General features: G+C 41.1%; 1 protein-coding gene across 2 annotated transcripts in view; it reads right to left on the reverse strand.

Moving 5' to 3' along the window:
* The window catches only part of LOC106569322 (rho-associated protein kinase 1), a 77,805-nt gene that overhangs the window by 37,800 nt on the left and 19,220 nt on the right, over positions 1 to 20,785 (reverse strand). For both annotated transcript variants that reach the window (XM_014140558.2, XM_014140559.2), the window contains exon 2: positions 1,850 to 1,931. In XM_014140558.2, coding sequence (XP_013996033.1) covers positions 1,850 to 1,931 — 82 coding nt within the window. The remainder of the gene's footprint in view (positions 1 to 1,849; positions 1,932 to 20,785) is intronic.

Genomic DNA, 20,785 nt, shown 5'->3' on the forward strand with positions numbered 1-20,785 from the left:
CTGCTGCTCCAGTTTCAACTGTTTTGCCTGCGGCTATGGAACCCTGACCTGTTCACCGGACGTGCTACCTTGTCCCAGACCTGCTGTTTTCAACTCTCTAGACACAGCAGGAGCGGTAGCGATACTCTGAATGATCGGCTATGAAAAGCCAACTGACATTTACTCCTGAGGTGCTGATCTGTTGCACCCTCGACAACTACTGTGATTATTATTATTATTATTTGACCCTGCTGGTCATCTATGAACATTTGAACATCTTGGCCATGTGCTGTTATAATCTCTACCCAACACAGCCAGAAGAGCACATGCCACCCCTCATAGCCTGGTTCCTCTAGGTTTCTTCCTAGGTTCTGGCCTTTCTAGGGAGTTTTTCCTAGCCACCGTGCTTCTACACCTGCATTGCTTGCTGTTTGGGGTTTTAGGCTGAGTTTCTGTACAGCACTTTGAGATATCAGCTGATGTAAGAAGCGCTTTATAAATGCATTTGATTGATTCTTGACATACTTTCCACATTTGGGTTGCATACGGTTGAGAGGGATATTCATACCATCCCAGGTTGTGTTTTTTCTGGCAGACAAAGCAATAAAAGAAACCTCTGTCTTTGAGCTGATGGGATTTCTCCACTGACTGCTTTACAGTACTGAGAGCCTATCTGATGTAACAACTCTGGCTTCCCTGCCCTAGGGAAGATAGTATTCAGCCAAATTTGGTCATAGCTGAACAGGAGGGATAGTTTTTCTATTTGCATGATTCACAACTGGCACAAGAATGCATGGGAAAAAAGGGGGGCTGAGTGCAGTGCATCAGAGTTCAATTGATCTAAAAATAAAGCCAAGGACTAGAACTATTAAAATGAGACCATTTTGAATGCAGAATGGTTTCCAGCAGTTACGGTTTCAGGGTTTCATAACTAAAAGTACATGATCGAGTAAAGTACATGATTGAGAAGTGATAAAAAAAAAAAAAAAAGTGCGATAAAAATTACATTTTTCACAAGCATTTTAAACATGATTTTATTCCCACGTGCTTGGACTAAAATATGGGGGGGGGGGGAGAAGAAAAAAAATCACTTGTTTGTGCTGTCCGCGGAGATGTTAGCTAATGTGATTGAGTGTAGTCTAGGCATATTGGCTACTGGTCTCATACAGAATATGATTAGACTACATGTCATGGGTTAGTCGTCTGCAAGGAGGAGAGCACTAGCAGTACAAAGAACACAGACCCCCTGAAGGGATGACATTGGCAACCAGACCCTTTCACAAAACAGTTAGTCCATTACCATAATGTCCTTCAAGGCCTCTCCAACACTGAAAGTACCCAGCAAGACTAACTGAACAAATAGCCTGTGATAGATGTAGCCCCAAGGCTTTACAGTAGCTCACATTGACCGTTTATTTCCAATATGGGGAAGAGTTTGTGAAGAATTGTCCACATCTATGGTAGATGCTTTACTGTCATTGTAGCCACATACACATAAAATATATAACCATATTCATAAACTAATGACATGCCAAAGTTGTAGACAGTCCGTGTGTTAAAATGCCACAAGGTCTAAGTTCCAGTCATATAGACATGGTGGTCCCCCAGTCTGAAGGGGACACCATGTGGGTCACCAGCCACTCATTAAAGCCCTTTTGTTGAGGACACCGAGTGGACTGAGCTGCAGACACAATAGTGCCATGGAATGTATAGAGGCGAGGCGGTGACCCCAAAACAGCCTCCACTCTCTCCTGTCTGCCTGCGCGCGTGTGCGTGCGTGCGTGCTACAAATATGATGTAAGTGACAGATTCTGCACAAAGGGAGGGGGACATTTGGGGGAGAGGAACCTTGTATGGGCTAGCTACTTACATCTATTCAAGAAGTTGTCGATGCTTTTGTTTTTTCTCAGGGCTGGAAAGTCAAGGTCATACACCAACGCGTCCAAGCCATCCTAGAGAGAACGAAGAGAAGCATTAATAGAAAGCATAGACTTCAAGACCACAACTGGGGCAAATTCTCTACAATACTCTAACCAGCTCACTACTAGCACTATGTAGCTAGCCTACAGTAGAACAAATATCTGGTGCAAAGCATGTTAACTGGAGGTTATAGGCTATAACCCAGCTAAAGGCCAAACCGTCACAATAAGCAACCTTGCAAGCAGTAGCCTCAAACTGGCTTAGGCAACAGCGGCCAAGGTTTTCAGCTAATCACAAACAAAATATCCTATTTCTGTGCCACTTGTAGCTTAAATGGCTATAATTTAGTTAAACCGATTAATAGCAGATCTGGTGACGGGTTTAAAAGGGTTTTGTTTTACAACTTCAGCCATGTTTAGGGAGTTTTGGACTCTAAAAAAAAACACCAAGTCACATTAAATTATAGGGCTAGTGTTACACTACACACAATCACAGCAATGGTGTGAGGTCAAACGTCTGACTATCTATGGTCTTCAACAAAAGGATGGACAGAGCCTTTTCAGTCATTTGGAACAGCTCATTACCATACAGCAAGATTTGAAAAAAGACATCAGGATGATGTACATAAGAAACAAATGATCTATGGCCAGCTTAGCCACACACATTGGGCATCACACAGGAATTGAGACTTCATTCAACACCCGGCAGCAACTCCTCAAAACAGCAACTGAAGTAACTGAAGAATCATAAAGCCCTTCATCTGTGGGTCGTGATGATTTCCTGAACTTCTCAGGTCAGGGAGCTCTTCAATACAAACGACTTCCTAATTTACACTCAATTTGGCAGGGCATAGACAATTAGTACCTTAACTCAAATGGACCTAGTCTGTAGAAAAGTATGTAAACGCTGCAGTGACAGACAGTTATCTCTACAGCTCATCATGACATAAGGTCATGCATATGATTATATTACTCCAACATGATGATTAACCCCATTCATCGCCCAGCTGTGAACATAAGGGTCCTCCTTAGAGCCTGGGTTGGGCCCTGCTGGGGAAGAAGTGTTACCGGCCGGCAGACCAGCGGGATTTAACCTAATCTTCCTTAATCCAGGATGTCTCACACACAGAGGGCAGTGGCACATCACAAAGATAGCAGTTGTAGCCAGGGCCTATAACAGGACATGTATGGTTCAGTAGTATCCAGGGCCTATAACAGGACATGTATGGTTCAGTAGTATCCAGGGCCTATAACATGGTTCCTTCCTTGGCTTCCCCACGAGTGAGAAGGAACCTTACCCTTCATTATTCTGATCGAGTAGGGCCTAGATGTAATGTCTTGCGTTCTGTGACTCCTGAGCACAGGACGTCCACCTTTGTCAACCTAGTTGACTTAAACAAGCAATCTGTGTGAAAACAAAACAGATGACACTACAGACATATAGGCCCGACCCTCCTCCTGCATCCTAATGGGTAAAAACAAAACAAAAATACATGTTGAATCAGCTGCAGCTCAGAAAGGCAGATGAATCCTCTTCAGTAACTCCTGTGATGGTGTAGCAGTGTTTGTGGTGGTCATGGCCTCTTTAGAGTAGCAGGCATGAAGACTGAAGTAACGCCTCAGGGAAAGAGATGGAGGGAAGAAAACTAGACTTTCAAAGAAGGGGGGCGAGAGTGTAGAGTAAGAAAAATGGGAGAGCTGGCTAGATCAGCCCACCCGTTTGTCATGGCTGAACTGAGGATAGATGCATAGATTTCACAGCAGCTCTTCTCAACGGTGGGCTGAGTGTTTCATACAGAGGGGAAAATGGGGCCTTGTATGTGACCATGGTGCAGAGCAGATGAGAAAGCCTCTCCCCCGCCGCCTCCCTCCCTACCGCAGAGAACTCTGGACGGCCGCAGTTCGCATTCCTCAACAGGACTCCACACGTCAGAGTGCTATTTTTAAGTATGTGGCCAAACAAGTTCAAGGAAATGCTGAAAAAAATTATAATTGTACAAAAGTCACAAAGTGAGGCCCCTTCTTTTCAATGCCAACTCCAACCATACTGGTTCAGTTTCTTTGCCCTTGGCATGATAGTGTGAAAAGGGTAATGAAAACAAACCAGTACGGTTGGAGACGGCATGGTGTGACAACTCCAACGGTACCAGTTCAGTTTCATTACCCTTTTCACACCATCATGCCAACTCCAACCGTACCGGTTCAGTTTCATTACCCTTTTCACACCATCATGCCATCTCCAACCGTACCGGTTCAGTTTCATTACCCTTTTCACACCATCATGCCATCTCCAACCGTACCGGTTCAGTTTCATTACCCTTTTCACACCATCATGCCATCTCCAACCGTATCCGGTTCAGTTTCATTACCCTTTTCACACCATCATGCCATCTCCAACCGCATCGGTTCAGTTTCATTACCCTTTTCACACCATCATGCCATCTCCAACCGTACCGGTTCAGTTTCATTACCCTTTTCACACCATCATGCCATCTCCAACCGTACCGGTTCAGTTTCATTACCCTTTTCACACCATCATGCCATCTCCAACCGTACCGGTTCAGTTTCATTACCCTTTTCACACCATCATGCCATCTCCAACCGTACCGGTTCAGTTTCATTACCCTTTTCACACCATCATGCCAACTCCAACCGTACCGGTTCAGTTTCATTACCCTTTTCACACCATCATGCCATCTCCAACCGTACAGGTTCAGTTTCATTACCCTTTTCACACCATCATGCCATCTCCAACCGTACCGGTTCAGTTTCATTACCCTTTTCACACCATCATGCCATCTCCAACCGTACCGGTTCAGTTTCATTATCCTTTTCACACCATCATGCCAACTCCAACCGTACCGGTTCAGTTTCATTATCCTTTTCACACCATCATGCCAACTCCAACCGTACCGGTTCAGTTTCATTACCCTTTTCACACCATCATGCCAACTCCAACCGTACCGGTTCAGTTTCATTACCCTTTTCACACCATCATGCCATCTCCAACCGTACCGGTTCAGTTTCATTACCCTTTTCACACCATCATGCCATCTCCAACCGTACAGGTTCAGTTTCATTACCCTTTTCATGCCATCAGTAATGTTACAGATGTGTATTTTTTCCCAGCTTGATTCCAGACACTATGATGGATGTGTAACTAAGCCAACACGGTAGACAACTTCAGCTCAGTAGTGTGAAAAGGGTATTAGAGTACCAGAGGTGTATGAACCCAGCAGCCCTGGGAAGAAACACACTCAGGACTCCCAGTCTATCTGCTTTCCAAGCACAGGAGTGGAATGGTGCAACAACTAGTGATAACAAAAAGGCCACTCTAAAATATGCAGTTGTGTCACACAACATCACAGATGTCTGAAGTTGTGTGTCCTACACCACTGCTTATCTTCTCCGCTCTACAGAGAGGATGGGGTCCATCCAAATCATTGTGTGCCTGGACCCGGTTTTGACATTTCAAGGCTGCGCTGAGACATTGACTTACCAGGACTCCAAGTCCCGCTCAGGTTATCCCAACCATAAATGATCAGCGCCATTATGATACGGCAGGCCTGCAACAGGTAACCATTATTGACTCCTGTTTTAGCCCACATTCTCGCTTGAGGCATAGGCCCAATTGTACAGTTCTAGAAAATCTTGCATCTATACCTATTCAAGCTAGCCATATGGCAGTGGTCACCAACCTTTTGAGTCTAGATCACTTTCGCAGTCAAAAGGAAAGCAGAGATCTACCACTCAGAATGTATTTATTTACTATCATGACTTAAAAATAAGAACAATGAACCTAATAAAAACAGTTCTGTAGGAATCAGGTTTGTGCAGTAGGCCTAATACATTATCACAGCATATTGGCTATATGCCTGGCCTGCCAATATTGTTATTCTCAGATCTTAAATTTCAAAAATCAAGCTTTGATAACAAAAAAATTCAGACTTGGATGACTGTTCAAAACTATTTCATTCCCCCGCCCCACCAGAGTTCCCAGTTGTTTTGAACACGTCAATGGTCTAAGCGGAGGGAAGGAGAGAGCAGCAGAGGGTCCGCCTCTCACGGCCCCTGCTCTCTCCTTCCCTTCATCTGGTGAGACTGAACAGAGAGTGGGTCAGTCGTCCACCTGATGGCGAAACTCGAGTTGCACCGCATCCACATCTGCCTAATGGGCAAATTCGTGTTGTTCCTATGACCAGAAAAAATGAAATATTCCTTGATATTAAAACCTGTTGGGGATAGGGGGCAGTATTTGCACGGCCGGATAAAAAAAACATACCCGATTTAATCTGGTTATTACTACTGCCCAGAAACTAGAATATGCATATAATTGTTTGATTTGGATAGAAAATACCCTAAAGTTTCTAAAACTGTTTGAATGGTGTCTGAGTATAACAGAACTCAAATGGCAGGCAAAAACCTGAGAAGATTCTGTACAGGAAGTGCCCTCTCTGACCATTTCTTGGCCTTCTACACTCTCTTTATTGAAAACAAAGGATCTTTGCTGTAACGTGACACTTCCTAAGGCTCCCATAGGCTCTCAGAAGGCGCCAGAACATTGAATGATGACTTTGCAGCCCATGGCTGAAAAACAGTTGCGCATTTGGTAAGTGGTCGATCTGAGAACAATGAGACGGGGGCGCGCGTGCACATGAAGAGTCCATTTTAGATTTTGAGTCTGAACGGAAAGGACGTCTCCCGGTCGGAATATTATCGCTTTTTTATGAGAAAAATGGCATAAAAAATGATTTTAAACAGCGTTTGACGTGCTTCGAAGTACGGTAATGGAATATTTTTAAAATTTTTGTCACGATACGCGTCCGCGCGTCACCGTTCGATAGTGTCTTGAACGCAAGAACAAAACAGAGGATATTTGAACATAACTATGGATTATTTTGAACCAAAACAACATTTGTGGATGAAGTAGAAGTCCTGGGAGTGCATTCTGACGAAGAACAGCAAAGGTAATCCAATTTTTCTTATAGTAAATCTGAGTTTGGTGAGTGCGAAACTTGGTGGGTGTCAAAATAGCTAGCCCGTGATGGCGAGCTATCTACTCAGAATATTGCAAAATGTGCTTTTGCCGAAAAGCTATTTTAAAAATCGGACACCGCGATTGCATAAAGGAGTTCTGTATCTATAATTCTTAAAATTATGTTTTTTGTGAACGTTTATCGTGAGTAATTTAGTAAATTCACCGGAGGTTTGCGGTGGGTATGCTAGTTCTGAACGTCACATGCTAATGTAAAAAGCTGGTTTTTGATATAAATATGAACTTGATTGAACAAAACATGCATGTATTGTATAACATAATGTCCTAGGTGTGTCATCTGATGAAGATCATCAAAGGTTAGTACTGCATTTAGCTGTCTTCTGGGTTTTTGTGACATTATATGCTAGCTTGAAAAATGGGTGTCTGATTATTTCTGGCTGGGTACTCTGCTGACATAATCTAATGTTTTGCTTTCGCTGTAAAGCCTTTTTGAAATCGGACAGTGTGGTTAGATAAAGGAGAGTCTTGTCTTTAAAATGCTGTGAAATAGTCATATGTTTGAAAAATTGAAGTTTTTGTATTTTTGAGGAATTTGTAATTCGCGTCACGCCTATCATTGGATATTGGAGCAGGTGTTCCGCTAGCAGAACGTCTAGATGTAAGAGGTTAAACCCTTTAAAATGAATATCTGTGAAGTTATTTGGATTTTTACGAATTATCTATGAAAAACAGGGTCCTGAAAAGGGGACGTTTCTTTTTTTGCTGAGTTTACATGAGCTGAGGTAGTGGGGGAGTCTCTGAAGAACTGCTTTATTTACAAAAAGTATCCAATGCTGGGCCCTTATGGTAGTCAGACTCCCAGCCAATTGAACTATACAAAATGCAGTGATGTCTATGAAAATTGACCCCAGTGATAAAACGCAGTGCTGAGTGATAGTCGGAATCTAAAGGTTTTAAAAGAGAGGCTGCTGCATGCATGTAGATTATATCACCATAATCAAGTACTGGGAGAAGCGTTGCTTGAACAATCTTCCTTCTACTTTCCAAAGTGAGGCAGGATTCATTTCTATAAAAGAAACCAGTCTTAAATTCTCAGCTTTTTTCAATTTTAAGAGCACTCATCTTAAATCCAAATTCCTAAGTACTTATAATGGTTTACTTGCTCAATTTGGGCTCCATTCAATGTGCAAATACGCAGGTCCTCATGGTCAAAATTATGAGACCTAGAGGACGACATAAACTTGGTTTTCTTAGCATTTAGCACTAGTTTAAGATCAGTAAGCGATTTTTGAATGGAGTCAAAACCATGCTGAATGTCATGAATGGCCTGCTGTACTGAGGGGGCACTGGAGTAAATCACTATCTGTATAGAGATTAATGTTACAGGTTTAACAGACTCATTGTGTCCCGTCTCTCAATGTTCCCTCTAATATTTTTCGGCACTGAGCAAATTTCAGGTCTGCTGAGCGCAAACTTGAACCTTGTGAAATGTCGGCGCAACTTCCGGCACGTGTTTACTGGGAACACGGAGGCTGTACCTGCTTTAAATTCACTGTTAATAACAGAGGCCAAGTAGGCTACTGTGGCTATTTGATCATTATGCAGAACTACCAGAGTGGCATACCATAGAAATAATGGAGGAAATGCTTCACATAACTTTTTAACATGAAAATAGCGGTTCGATCATTCAGTCTACAGGAGCAGCCAATGTGCGGTGTTAAATGTAGGCCTACATTCCATGAGACTTGGGAAATCAAATTAAATCAAACTGTATGTCACATGCGCCGAATACAACTGGTGTAGACCTCACCGTAAAATGCTTACTTACAAGCCCTAAACCAACAATGCAGTTAAGAAAATATTTACAAAATAAACTATAGGGAAAAAAGTTACAATAAAAGAAATATGATGAGGCTATATACAGGGGGTACCTGTACCGAGTCTGTTAATGAGCCTTTTGGACCGAGACTTGGCACTCCTGTACCGCTTGCCGTGCTTTAGCAGAGATAAACAGTCTGACTTGGGTGACTGAAGTCTTTGAACATTTTTTGTGCCTTCCTCTGACGGCACCTAGTATAGAGGTCCTGGATGGCAGGAAGCATGGCCCCGGTGATGTACAGAGATTCCTCCTTTAAAAAGTTGCAAGCTTACGCTGCGGGACTTAGAGGTACCCAGCGTCACGGCTTCATTGCTCCAGACCACTGCAGGGGGAGTTAGAGCACTCATTATGCAAGGTTTTTATATGACCAATCATATTGAGTGGTTCAAATGACGAATTTGACGTTATGCCACTCGTCGCTGGTGACTTTCTTCAGCAAAGATCTGACAAAAACATTATGGTGGAAGCAAATGTAATTATACTGTCATAACAAGTCAAGCAAAAAAATTGAGGAATATGTTAGTTAAATTAGAGACAAACAATGGTGCATATTTTTTGTCATAAAGTTAATTTATGAAAATCGCTATTTAGCAAGTTTTTTCCAGTCATATCCAATACCAGGTGTATCAAACTCCATTCTTTGAATGATGCTGTGTCTGCATGTATGTATTACAATTATACACTTCAGTGTTTACCGCTCCTGGGAAATCAATGATTCCACATTGTAACTATGCAATAGACTAGAAACATGATTGAAGTAAAGGCTGATTTTGTAATTCATATACATAGGAAGAAGAAAAAAAAGACAACACTTCCTATGCATATCTAACTCCCATCATCGGTATTAATCTGAGGTTGTCCCTGCCATGTGGACAATTGAAAACAGGGCAAAGTTTGATTGTCACCAGAGAGGCTTAGAGCATATTACTATTTGCCTGTGAATAAACAGACCTTCATACAAACTTGCTATGCTGAATTCTTGACCCACAACCGAAGGTGCTGCGATATCCTGCCAGCACACCCACAAGCAAGCCACTTAGGTGGAGAATGACGCATGGAAGAGGGAGAGGAACAAGAAAAATCTAATGAAACAACCAGGGAGCAGGTTTTGAACCCTCAACATTCTAGCCCAAAGTTCAGCACGCATTCGACTGTGCCCAAATGTATTACTTAGGGTTGGGGCCGATTGCGGCTAAAAACACTATCAATTGTAATCTTTAACAAGTGGGAAAATTATTATTATTAGGCTGTGAATTCTGCTAACAACATTTCTAGGATGGGCTAATAGCTGAACAATAGACTATTCAACCTTTACTAAAGAAATGTCTAATAGCCGAGCTAGGTGTGAACCCCCCCCCCCCCCTGCAAAAATCTGAATCTACCTTTCCACATCTACCTACAAACAGTTAATGTTCTGAAAAACAGCAACATTCTCCCTCTCACACAAATGTCTTGTTAACATTTTTGGCAAGTCGGTTAGGACATCTACTTTGCGCATGACACAAGTAATTTTTTCAACAACTGTTTACAGACAGATTATTTCACTTATAATTCCAGTGGGTGAGAAGTTTACATACACTACATTCATCTCTAGAAGACGTAATGCGTCTCCTTCCTGAGCGGTATGACGGCTGCGTGGTCCTATGGTGTTTATACTTGCGTACTATTGTTTGTACAGATGAACGTGGTACCTTCAGGTGTTTGGAAATTGCTCCCAAGGATGGACCAGACTTGTGGAAGTCTACCATTTTTTCTCCTGAGGTCTTGACTGATTTCTGTTGATTTTCCCATGATGTCAAGCAAAGAGGCACTGAGTTTGAAGGTAGGCCTTGAAATACATCCACAGGTACACCTCCAATTGACTCAAATGATGTCGATTAGCCTATCAGAAGCTTCTAAAGCCATGACACAATTTTCTGGAATTATCTAAGCTGTTTAAAGGCACAGTCAACTTCGTGTATGTACAATTCTGACCCACTGGAATTGTGATACAGTGAATTATAAGTGCATTATAAGTGCATGCATGTATGTCATGGCTCCCAAGTGGCACAGCGGTCTAAGGCACTGCATCTCAGTGCAAGAGGCATTACTACAGTCCCTCGTTCGAATACAGGCTGTATCACATCCGACCGTGATTGGGAGTGCCATAGGGCAGGGCACAATTGGGCCAGCGTCATCCGGGTTTGGCCGGGGTAGGCCGTGATTGTAATATAAGAATTTGTTCTTATCTGACTTGCCTAGATAAATAAAGGTTACATTTAAAAAAAACAACTGGCGGCTTTCCTCAGGGCAATCAATAGGAGGTGAACAGTGGCTGGTGTTGAAAATGTAGCTAACTTGTTATGCAAGTGTTGCACACCGAACAGATAGAGAAAACCTACACCAGTCGAGCAATTCATTTCAACAATAACCTTCATTTTAATTTACAAACAACAAGAGGGCTTAATTGGAGTCTATTTCTTCGGAGCCTAGGCCTATCTAAAATAACCTAACTGGCTGAAGTAGCTTATGAGGCTCAACAGCCTAATAGAAGTACATTTTTTTTATTAGGCCTACTTACAACTGCAACTGGTCAACAATGTAGCATCCTTTATAAAACTATAATTAAAAAAATATCTGCATGTTCGAACTAAAACAATGTAACTAATAATGAAAAGTGTACATTTGTCAATCCCAAACTCTAAAAGTAATTGGAAAGGTAGATAGAAATTTGTGACATAGTGGTTACAATAAAGAATATAAAAAAAGATGCTGTGTTTTTATTTACAGTAGTGATGGACAACTGGAGGCCTTTTGAAAACAGGTTTTTAAATGCTCTATTATCCAAATGTAAAAGTATAAACTGTTCAGTACTTCATCAGCATCTTTATGCTTTCGTTAATAAAATAATGATAAAAATACTCTTAAAATGCTGATGTTTAGTTATGGATCCATAACCAATTACTACGGGAATAAATATCACTGAATAACAGAAATATTGGAACAAAGTTGTCTAATGAATGTAAACAAATTGTGGCACTACTGGAAAATACTCTTTCAAACACACGGTCACATTGTACAGCACCATTATGGCTATTTGCTGGGCTACATGTTGGCCTTAATACAGATTACAAAATCGGTCACTGTAGTTGTTTTTTGGAAAACAAAATAATCTACAAAATATCGTTATATATAGCCTTCCCGCTGTGGACATCTATTTCAGCACTGTTCTGAGATAAGCATGGAGAAACTAAAATGTGAAGTTATATTCCATGATATTCTTAAGATATGTGTTGACTGAGTGATCTCTGCTAAATAATCAAGTTAGAATCATTTATTTCTGGAGAAACCTAAATAACTGGCTTTATTTACAAATTAGTGAGAATGTCTCACTCCATGTACAAGAATCTCCTTTTTCTCGATCACTCTAGGTTAAATGAAATTGAAATCTCCAAAATATATTTTCTTTTTAAACAAAGCGACTTAACGGAAAATGCACCATAGATATTTATAATCCTTCCAATCATCTAAAGGTAATTATTGGCAGAGTCACGTCATTGAAAAAAATATTTTTAGATATACTGTAGGCCTACCATAGGTGAAATGAGTCTCACTAGTGTTGAGCAATGTGCTGTTAAAAGTGGTGTGCCTTATTTATTTCAAGAGCATATTGAAGTTAGAAGCAATAGGATTTGAAATAGAAGTCTACAAACTATTTTAGCACCGTTTCGTGCTGCTCTGAGACAAGCAGGGGGGGACTGGTCTTGATAAATCAGTGATTGTGTGAAAATAAAACTATCTACATTTGGGTATTGGTTAGACTAGAATTAGAAAGTTTGGGTGCAGAAATTTTACGCTCTTTGTGTAACCTTTATTTAACTAGGCAAGTCAGTTAAGAACAAATTCTTATTTACAAGGACAGCCTACTCCTTCCTCCTTGTCGGGGAATTGAACCCGTCTGCAGCGTTCCCTGCCCGCAAAACACAGGGATTCTTTAGCTAAATAGCTCAGTACTGTACTGCCGACCTTCATGTACAGCACCATATTTTCCGTTCCATCCTAACGGAAACAGATGTTTTAGATGTTCTGGGGGAAAAAAACACCATAATATAAATTAAATAAATTAAGCAAGTACCAGTCAAAAGTTTTGACACACCTAGTCATTCCAGGATTTTTCTTTATTTTTACTATTTTCTACATTGTTGAATAATAGTGAAGACATAACTATGAAATAACACATAACTATGAAATAACACATATGGAATAAGTTAAGAACAAACTATTATTTACAAGGACAGCCTACTCCTTCCTCCCCGTCCAGGAATTAAACCCCAGCCTCCCGCGTGGCCGCATTCTCTAGTAGAGACATGGCCTGCTCTCCCTTATGTGAGGAATTACACACTTTCCCATGTTTACTACAGTATGTATTGTAGGCTATGTTTACTTGTCAGACTGCACAGCAGCCTAATAAACAAATGCAAGTGGCTTATATCTTCAGAATGCTTTAATATCCAAACGTAAAAACAAATACTGTACAGTACTGCATTTCTTCACGCTTTCGTTAATAAAAATACTCTTAAAATGCAGATGTTGATTTAGTTATGGATCGATCCATTACTAATCACTATGGGAATAAGTATCACTATTTGACAGAAATATTGGAACAGTTGTAAAATGAAGGCAACAAATGTAGAATCCTCCAATCCTCTTATGCTGTAGACTACTTCCGACCGTCACGTTGTACAGCGCCATATTTTCCATTCCATTCGATTGGAAACCCTGAGGGTTTAGTTTCTCGGAATAGAAACACCATAATACTAATCAAATTAATTAAGATAAATATAATAAAATCAATCCCATATCCCACGTTATTACAAAAAGGTTTTAAATTCTCAGGTAATGCCAATATGGAAGAAAATCAAATGCTTCTCAAAGATCCCCTCTGGCAGTCAAACTAGCACTAACTTGCATTAACAGAAAAAATGGCTGACAATTAAATGACAATTCAATAACGTGCCACAGAACGCTGCAGCAGCCTGCAAGGTGTGCTGCAGTATGATGCAACATTTAAAGGAGGAACCACTATACTGGGCTGTCGCACTACCCTCTGTGGCGCCTGTCGGTTGGAGACCGAGCCGTTGCCATACCAGTCAGTGATGCAACTAGTCAGGATGCTCTCGATGGTGCAGCTGTAGAACTTTTTGAGGATCCATGCTGTCTTTCAGTCTCCTGAGGAGGAATAGGCTTTGTCGTGCCCTCTTCACGACTATCTTGGTGTGTTTGGACCATGATAGTTTGTTTGATGTGGACACCAAGGAACTTGAAGCTCTCGACCCACTCCACAACAGCCCCGTTGATGTTAACGGGGGCCTGTTCGGCCCGCCTTTTCCTGTAGTCCACGATCAGCTCCTTTGTCTTGCTCACATTGAGGGAGATGTTGTCCTGGCACCACACTGCCAGTTCTCTGACCTCCTCCCTATAGGCTGTCTCGTCGTTGTAGGTGATCAGGCCTACCACTGTTGTGTTGTCAGCAACCTTAAATGATGGTGTTGGAGTCGTGTTTGGCCACACAGTCGTGAGTGAACAGGGAGTACAGGAGGGCACTAAGAACACACCCCTGAGGGGCCCCAGTGTTGAGGGTCAGCGTGGCAGATGTGTTGTTACCTACCCTTACCACCTGGGGGCGGCCCGTCAGGAAGTCCAGGACCCCGAGGCAGGTGTTTAGTCCCAGGGTCCTTAGCTTAGTGGGCACAATGCTGTTGAACACTGAGCTGTAGTCAATGAACAGCATTCTCACAAAGGTGTTCCTTTTGTCCAGGTGGGAAAGGGCAGTGTGGAGTGCGATTGAGATTGCGTCATCTGTTGGGGCGGTATGCGAATTGGAGTGGGTCCAGGGTATCCGGGAGGATGCTGTTGTCAGCCATGACCACCCTTTCAAAGCACTTCATGGCTACCAACCTGAGTGCTATGGATCTAAATAATTTAGGCAGGTTACCTTGGTGTTCTTGGGCACAGGGACTATGGTGGTCTGCTTGAAACGTGGGATTACAGACTCGTTCAGGGAGAGGTTGAAAATGTCAGTCAAGATACTTCCCCAGTTGGTCCACGCATGCTCTGAGTACACATCCTGGTAATCCATCCGCTGTCTTGTGAATGTTGACCTGTTTAAAGGTCTTGCTCACATTGGCTACGGAGAGCATGATCACAGTCATCTGGAACAGCTAGTGCTCTCTCGCATGTTTCGGTGTTGCTTGCCTCGATGCGGGCATACATTTACATTACATTTTAGTCATTTAGCAGACGCTCTTATCCAGAGCGACTTACAGTAGTGAATGCATACATTTCATTACATGCATTTTTTTTTCTTCTTTTTTGTGCATAAAAAGGCATTTACCCATGCCACATCCGACGAGCATCAGAGCTGTGTAATAGTATTCAATCTTAGTCCTGTATTGATACGCTACCTGTTTGATGGTTCGTCTGAAGGCATAGCGTCAACTGTTTGGAGCGTTGGGCTAGTAACCAAAAGGTAGCTAGATCGAATCACCGAGCTGACAACGTAAAAATCTGTTGTTCTGCCCCTAAACAAGCCAGTTAACCCACTGTTCCTTGGCCGTCTTTGTAAATAAGAATTTGTTCTTAACTGACTTGCCTAGTTAAATAAAGGTTAAAAAAAAGGACTTCTTATAAGCGTTCGAATTAGCATCCCACTCCTTGAAAGCGGCAGCTATAGCTTGGAGCGGATGTTCCCTGTATTCTAAGGCTTCTGGTTGGGATACGTACGTACGGTCACTGTTGGGACAATGTCATCCATGCACTTGATGAAGCCAATGACAGGTGGTATACTCCTCAATGCCATTGGATGAATCCTGGAACATATTCCAGTCTCTGCTAGCAAAACAGTCCTGTAGCATCCGCTTCATCTGACCACTTTCGTATTGGTACTTCCCGCTTTAGTTTACGCTTGTATGCAGGAATAAGGATAGAATTATTGGTCAGATTGTCGATGGAGCGCTTTGTATGTGTCTCTGTGTGTGGAGTAAAGGTGGTCTAGAGTTTTTTCTCCTCTGTTTGCACGTGACATGCTAAAATGGTATTTAAGTTTGCCTGCATTAAAGCCCCCGGCTACTACGCCCGCAGCTTCTGGATGAGCATTTCTTGAATGCTTATGGCCTTATACAGCTCATTGAGTGCGGTCTTACTGCCAGTGTCGGTTTGTGGTGGTAAATAGACGGCTACGAAAAATATAGATAAGGACTCATGGTAGATAGTGTGGTCTACAGCTCATCATGATGTACTCTACCTCAGGCGAGCAATACCTCAAGACATAGCTGTTCTGTCCTGTCAATGCACAGAAAACCCAGCCAACTGTATATTGTGTCATCTATCAGCCACGACTCAGTGAAACATAAGATCTTATAGTTAATGTCCCGTTGGTAGGAGTCTTGAACGGAGCTAATCCAGTTCTCTTCAGTGATTGCATGTTGGTCAATAGAACGGATGGTAAAGGAGGGTTACCCACTCGCCAAGAATTCTCACAAGGCACCCTGATCTGTGCCCCCAGCATTATATCATTAACTTCTTCGGGCTAGGGGGCAGTATTTGGAAGTTTGGATGAATGAGGTGCCCAAAGTAAACTGCCTGTTACTCAGGCCCAGAAGAGAGGATATGCATAGTATTATTGGATAGAAAACACTAAAGTTTCCAAAACTGTTAAAATAATGTCTGAGAGTATAACAGAACTGATATGGCAGGCGAAAACCCGAGGACAATCCATCCAGAATTTTTTCTTCTTTTTCAGCTCACCACTGATTACAATGGCTGGGAATGGGAATATAAAAGGAAGACCAAGATTGCAGTTCCTAGGGCTGTAGTGTTGCGTGTTCCGGTGAGGGCGTGCACTTCGTTATTTGTCTCCGGTATTCTCCGTCGTAAATTTGATCGTTTATTTACATATTAGGGTACCTGACGATTAATTAGAGATGTTGTTTGATATGTTTGGAAGAAGTTTATTGGTAACTTACGATGTACAATGTATGCATTTTGAACGAGGGAAACTGGTGGACTTACTTTTTTGGTATATAAAAGGACTTTATCAAACAAAAGGACCATTTATTATGTAGCTGTGACCCTTGTGATTGCAACCAGATGAAGATTATTACTTATTTTAACACTATTTCTGACTTTCGTGACGCCTCTGCTTGGTTGGAAAATGTATGTAATGCTTTTGTGTGCAGGGCACTGTCCTCAGATAATCGCATGGTGTGCTTTCGCCGTAAAGCCTTTTGAAATCTGACAAAGCGGCTGGATTAACAAGAAGCTAAGCTTTTAAATGATGTATAACAGATTCTAAAACAAACTCTTACTAGCCATTAAGACCAAGAACTTTGGTTTTGTGTAGAGGTTGACAAACATGTTTACCTGTTGTGTAATATTTACCTAGTTACATTTGTTCTAGCTTACAATTGGCTCAATCATCCCCCTCCCCCCTGAAACTGTTCCCCAGGTCGTTGCTGTAAATGAGAATGTGTTCAGTCAATTTACCTGGTAAAATACTTTTTTTTTTTTTTTATGAAAAAAAATAACACTTGTATTTTCATGTTTGTTTAATATTACGATTTCTGTCATTTGAATTTCGTGCTCTGCAATTTCACAGGATGTTGTCGAGGTGGGACGCTAGCGTCCCAATGATCCGTAAGATGTTTTAAATACAAAATTCTTCAGAACAGCTATTACCTCGAACTGGATGATATCCAGAAGGAGGATCCAGGATTCACTTGTCCTTCAGACAAGGTGGTGACTGAAAATATGTTTGATCGAAGAAACCACTTTACAAAATAAAATAATTATTATTCCCATAGCATTATTAAAGAGTCAGAAATTATGCTAAAAACTCTGCCTTTCGGCTACTTAGCTTATTCAAGCCTGTCTCGAAATACAACCCCTTTAAGAAAAATAAAAATTAAAAAAAACTTTACCTGACTCGCTTTTTAAAGATGTCTAGAAACGTACACATTTTGTGCTCTTGTAGGAAGCAATCACTCCCACGTTGCTAACTACAATTTGGCTATAACCAGTGCATAATAAATCGTGACGCTCATGTTGTAAAACAGTCCAGTACAAAGTGAATGGCATAAATCCATATATGGCAATGGACCATTTGCATATAGGCGTACTGCAGCTCTGATTGGTTATGGCATACTGTGTTGAGTACTGAGTCCTGCCTGTCAATTCAATAGATTCCTATTCGGATGCATTCTGCCTACAACAATCTCTTGCATAGTTCGTTTTGCATACTAAATCTTGCATAGTTCGTTTGTTTCGGTATAGTGCATTGAAAGTGGCTAATATTGCGTTGCTTTGATCACAATTCCCACAGTAAAGGGAAATGTTGTATAGTGTTAACTGGGAAAACTCTAGAAAGTTGAGTGAAGTTAAGTCGTGTGCTTCTCTGCACGTGCTGCGTGGCAGTCTGTTAGATAGTTGAACCAATTGCAAGATGCCTGATCTAGGCCTATGTCAGACAACCTTTGAACGAAACAGTAGGAAACGGTCAACTGCCTTCGTCAGTAAACAAGGCAGCACAATGATTTTTATGATCTAAACAATAGCACATCATCGAAGACAAGTGTAGCTGCTGAAACAGTGCTACGCCCAGGTCTAAAACCAGATTAACTTCTCATTCTATTCTTAATGAGCACCAAAGTTCTAAACTGAGAGTTGGCCAGGGACTCATCTTTGCCAAGGCAAGATGGCTTGGAAATGGGTAGTTATCCAAGCCAGAAGGGTCTCCGCCTTTGTGTAGGGGGGGACGACTTGTGACGTTTTCCAGATCTTAGGGATAACCCCAGAAATAATTGTCAAGTTAAAAATATAGGTTAATGATTCTGCAATAAGTGATATATATATGTTAGCTCAGTAAACCCCCCCCCCCCCCCCCCATCCATCTTATCTGTTATGGGACCACACAATGTCATAACCTGCTGGGGTAATGAGGGATGGAGTTTTGTTTGAGATTTGATTACCTTTCAGAAGGGGGCTGCATTCTCACCATTCTCAGTTACACAATTCAAGAAGAATTTGCTTTTGCTTTTCTAACCAGGGATTGCCATCTATTTTTCATCTGAAGGACTAGCAGTCAGCTTTAGCTCAAGCTGCATTTCTCTTGCGAAGTTTTTCTGGTAGTTCGTGTGAACCAGGGATTAGCTCCATCCTTTATACTTAGTTTATTCAACAGTACATGGTTATTTGCAAAAGAGTTGAGCAAAGAAGCAAAACAATTTAGGATCAAGGGCTGGGTGAGACATGGCCAAAAAAATCATCTCGATTACTTTATTTTTATGTATCACTATCTTTAGGTAAAAAATATATAACAACAAGTCTAAATAAGCTTTGTTGCACAATTGAAGGTCAATACACTGCAATTCAAACAGTCGTTAATAATCAAATGACTTATACCTAGGCTAAATATAAGTCTTCAACCATAAGATCCACTAATAATTTAACCTAGTTTTTTCGCAATAATCACTGATCCTAGCTCCGCCATTTCCTGGTTGCTAAAATTATAGTAGTTTACCTAATTTCTTTGTTTGTGAAAAAACAAGCAAGTATAGAAAATGATTGTACAATCTAAACTGCTGTGAAATACATTTTCCTTAACCAAAAATATTGTATTTTCACCTGTTTGAAGCTGGTGTACAAAACCGAAAGTAAAAGATGCAAAAATTAACCTTAAACGGAAAGCATAGAAATAGCGCATATAGAACACATCTACCGCTTCTTAGACTTGCTTTCAATGAGAATGACAGATCTAAAACTCCCATTTCTATGTGATTTTAGTCAGGTCGTCCCAAAAAGTTACATATTGCAGCTTTAAAGTCTAGCCAACTTGGATCTATTTGCTTTCTAACAAGGTTGAACTGTTATGAATGCACACTCCTGTCAATCTCCAACTGTTTGAACAACACAGCCTGTTCACTTTAAGATGTTGAAATGAGTAGCCTACCTGGATAATGAATGAGAACGTGTTGCCAATTCCTTATATACAGTGCCTTCAAAAAGTATTCATACCCCTTGACTTATTCCGCATTTTGTTGATACAGACTGAACTCAAAAAATGGATAAAAAAATGCTCACCTATCTACACAATACCCTTCAATGACAGTAAAAACATCTTTATAGAAAAATGTATTAATTTATTGAGAACCAAATACAGATATCTAATTAACATAGTATTCACAACCCTGAGCCAATACATGTTAGAATCACCTTTGGCAGGGATTACAGCTGTGTCTTTCTGGGTAAGTCTAAGAGCTTTGCACACCTGGATAGAACAATATTTGCACTTTATTCTTAAAAATAATTCTTCAAGCTTTCAAGTTGGTTGTTGATCATTGCTAGACAACCATTTTCAAGTCTTGCTATAGAGTTTCAAGCTGCTTTCAGGCAAAACTGTAACTAGGCCAATGTCATCTTGGTAAGCAACTCAAGTGTATATTTTTGTTTTAGGTTATTGTCCTGCTGAAAGGTGAATGTCTCCCAGTGTCTGCTGGAAAACAGATGAAACCACGTATTCCTCTAGGATTTTGCCTGTGCTGAGCTTTGTTACATTTTTTTTTTTTTTTTTTACAATAAAAAGCAAACACTCATGTCCTTGCAGATGAAAAGCATTCCCATAACATGATGCAGCCACCGCCATTCTTTTAAATATGAAGAGTAGTACTCAGTGACGTATTATGTTGAATTTGCCCCAAACATAACACTTTGTATTGAGGACAAAGTGCATTACTTTGACACATTTGTTGCAGTTTTACTTTAGTGCCTTGTTGCAAACAGGATGCATGTTTGGGAAATGTTTATTCTGTACATGCTTCCTCCTTTTCACTCTGTCATTTAGGTTAGTACTGTGGAGTAACTCCATCCTCAGTTGAATTGCTCTGATGGGAGAAAACTAACGGTTTGCCTCATGGTGAAATCCCTGAGCGGTTTCCTTCCTCTCTGGTAACTGAGATAGGAGGACCCCTGTATATTTGA

Source organism: Salmo salar, chromosome ssa14 (genome assembly GCF_905237065.1).
Source record: "Salmo salar chromosome ssa14, Ssal_v3.1, whole genome shotgun sequence".
NCBI classification, from domain to species: Eukaryota; Metazoa; Chordata; class Actinopteri; order Salmoniformes; family Salmonidae; genus Salmo; species Salmo salar.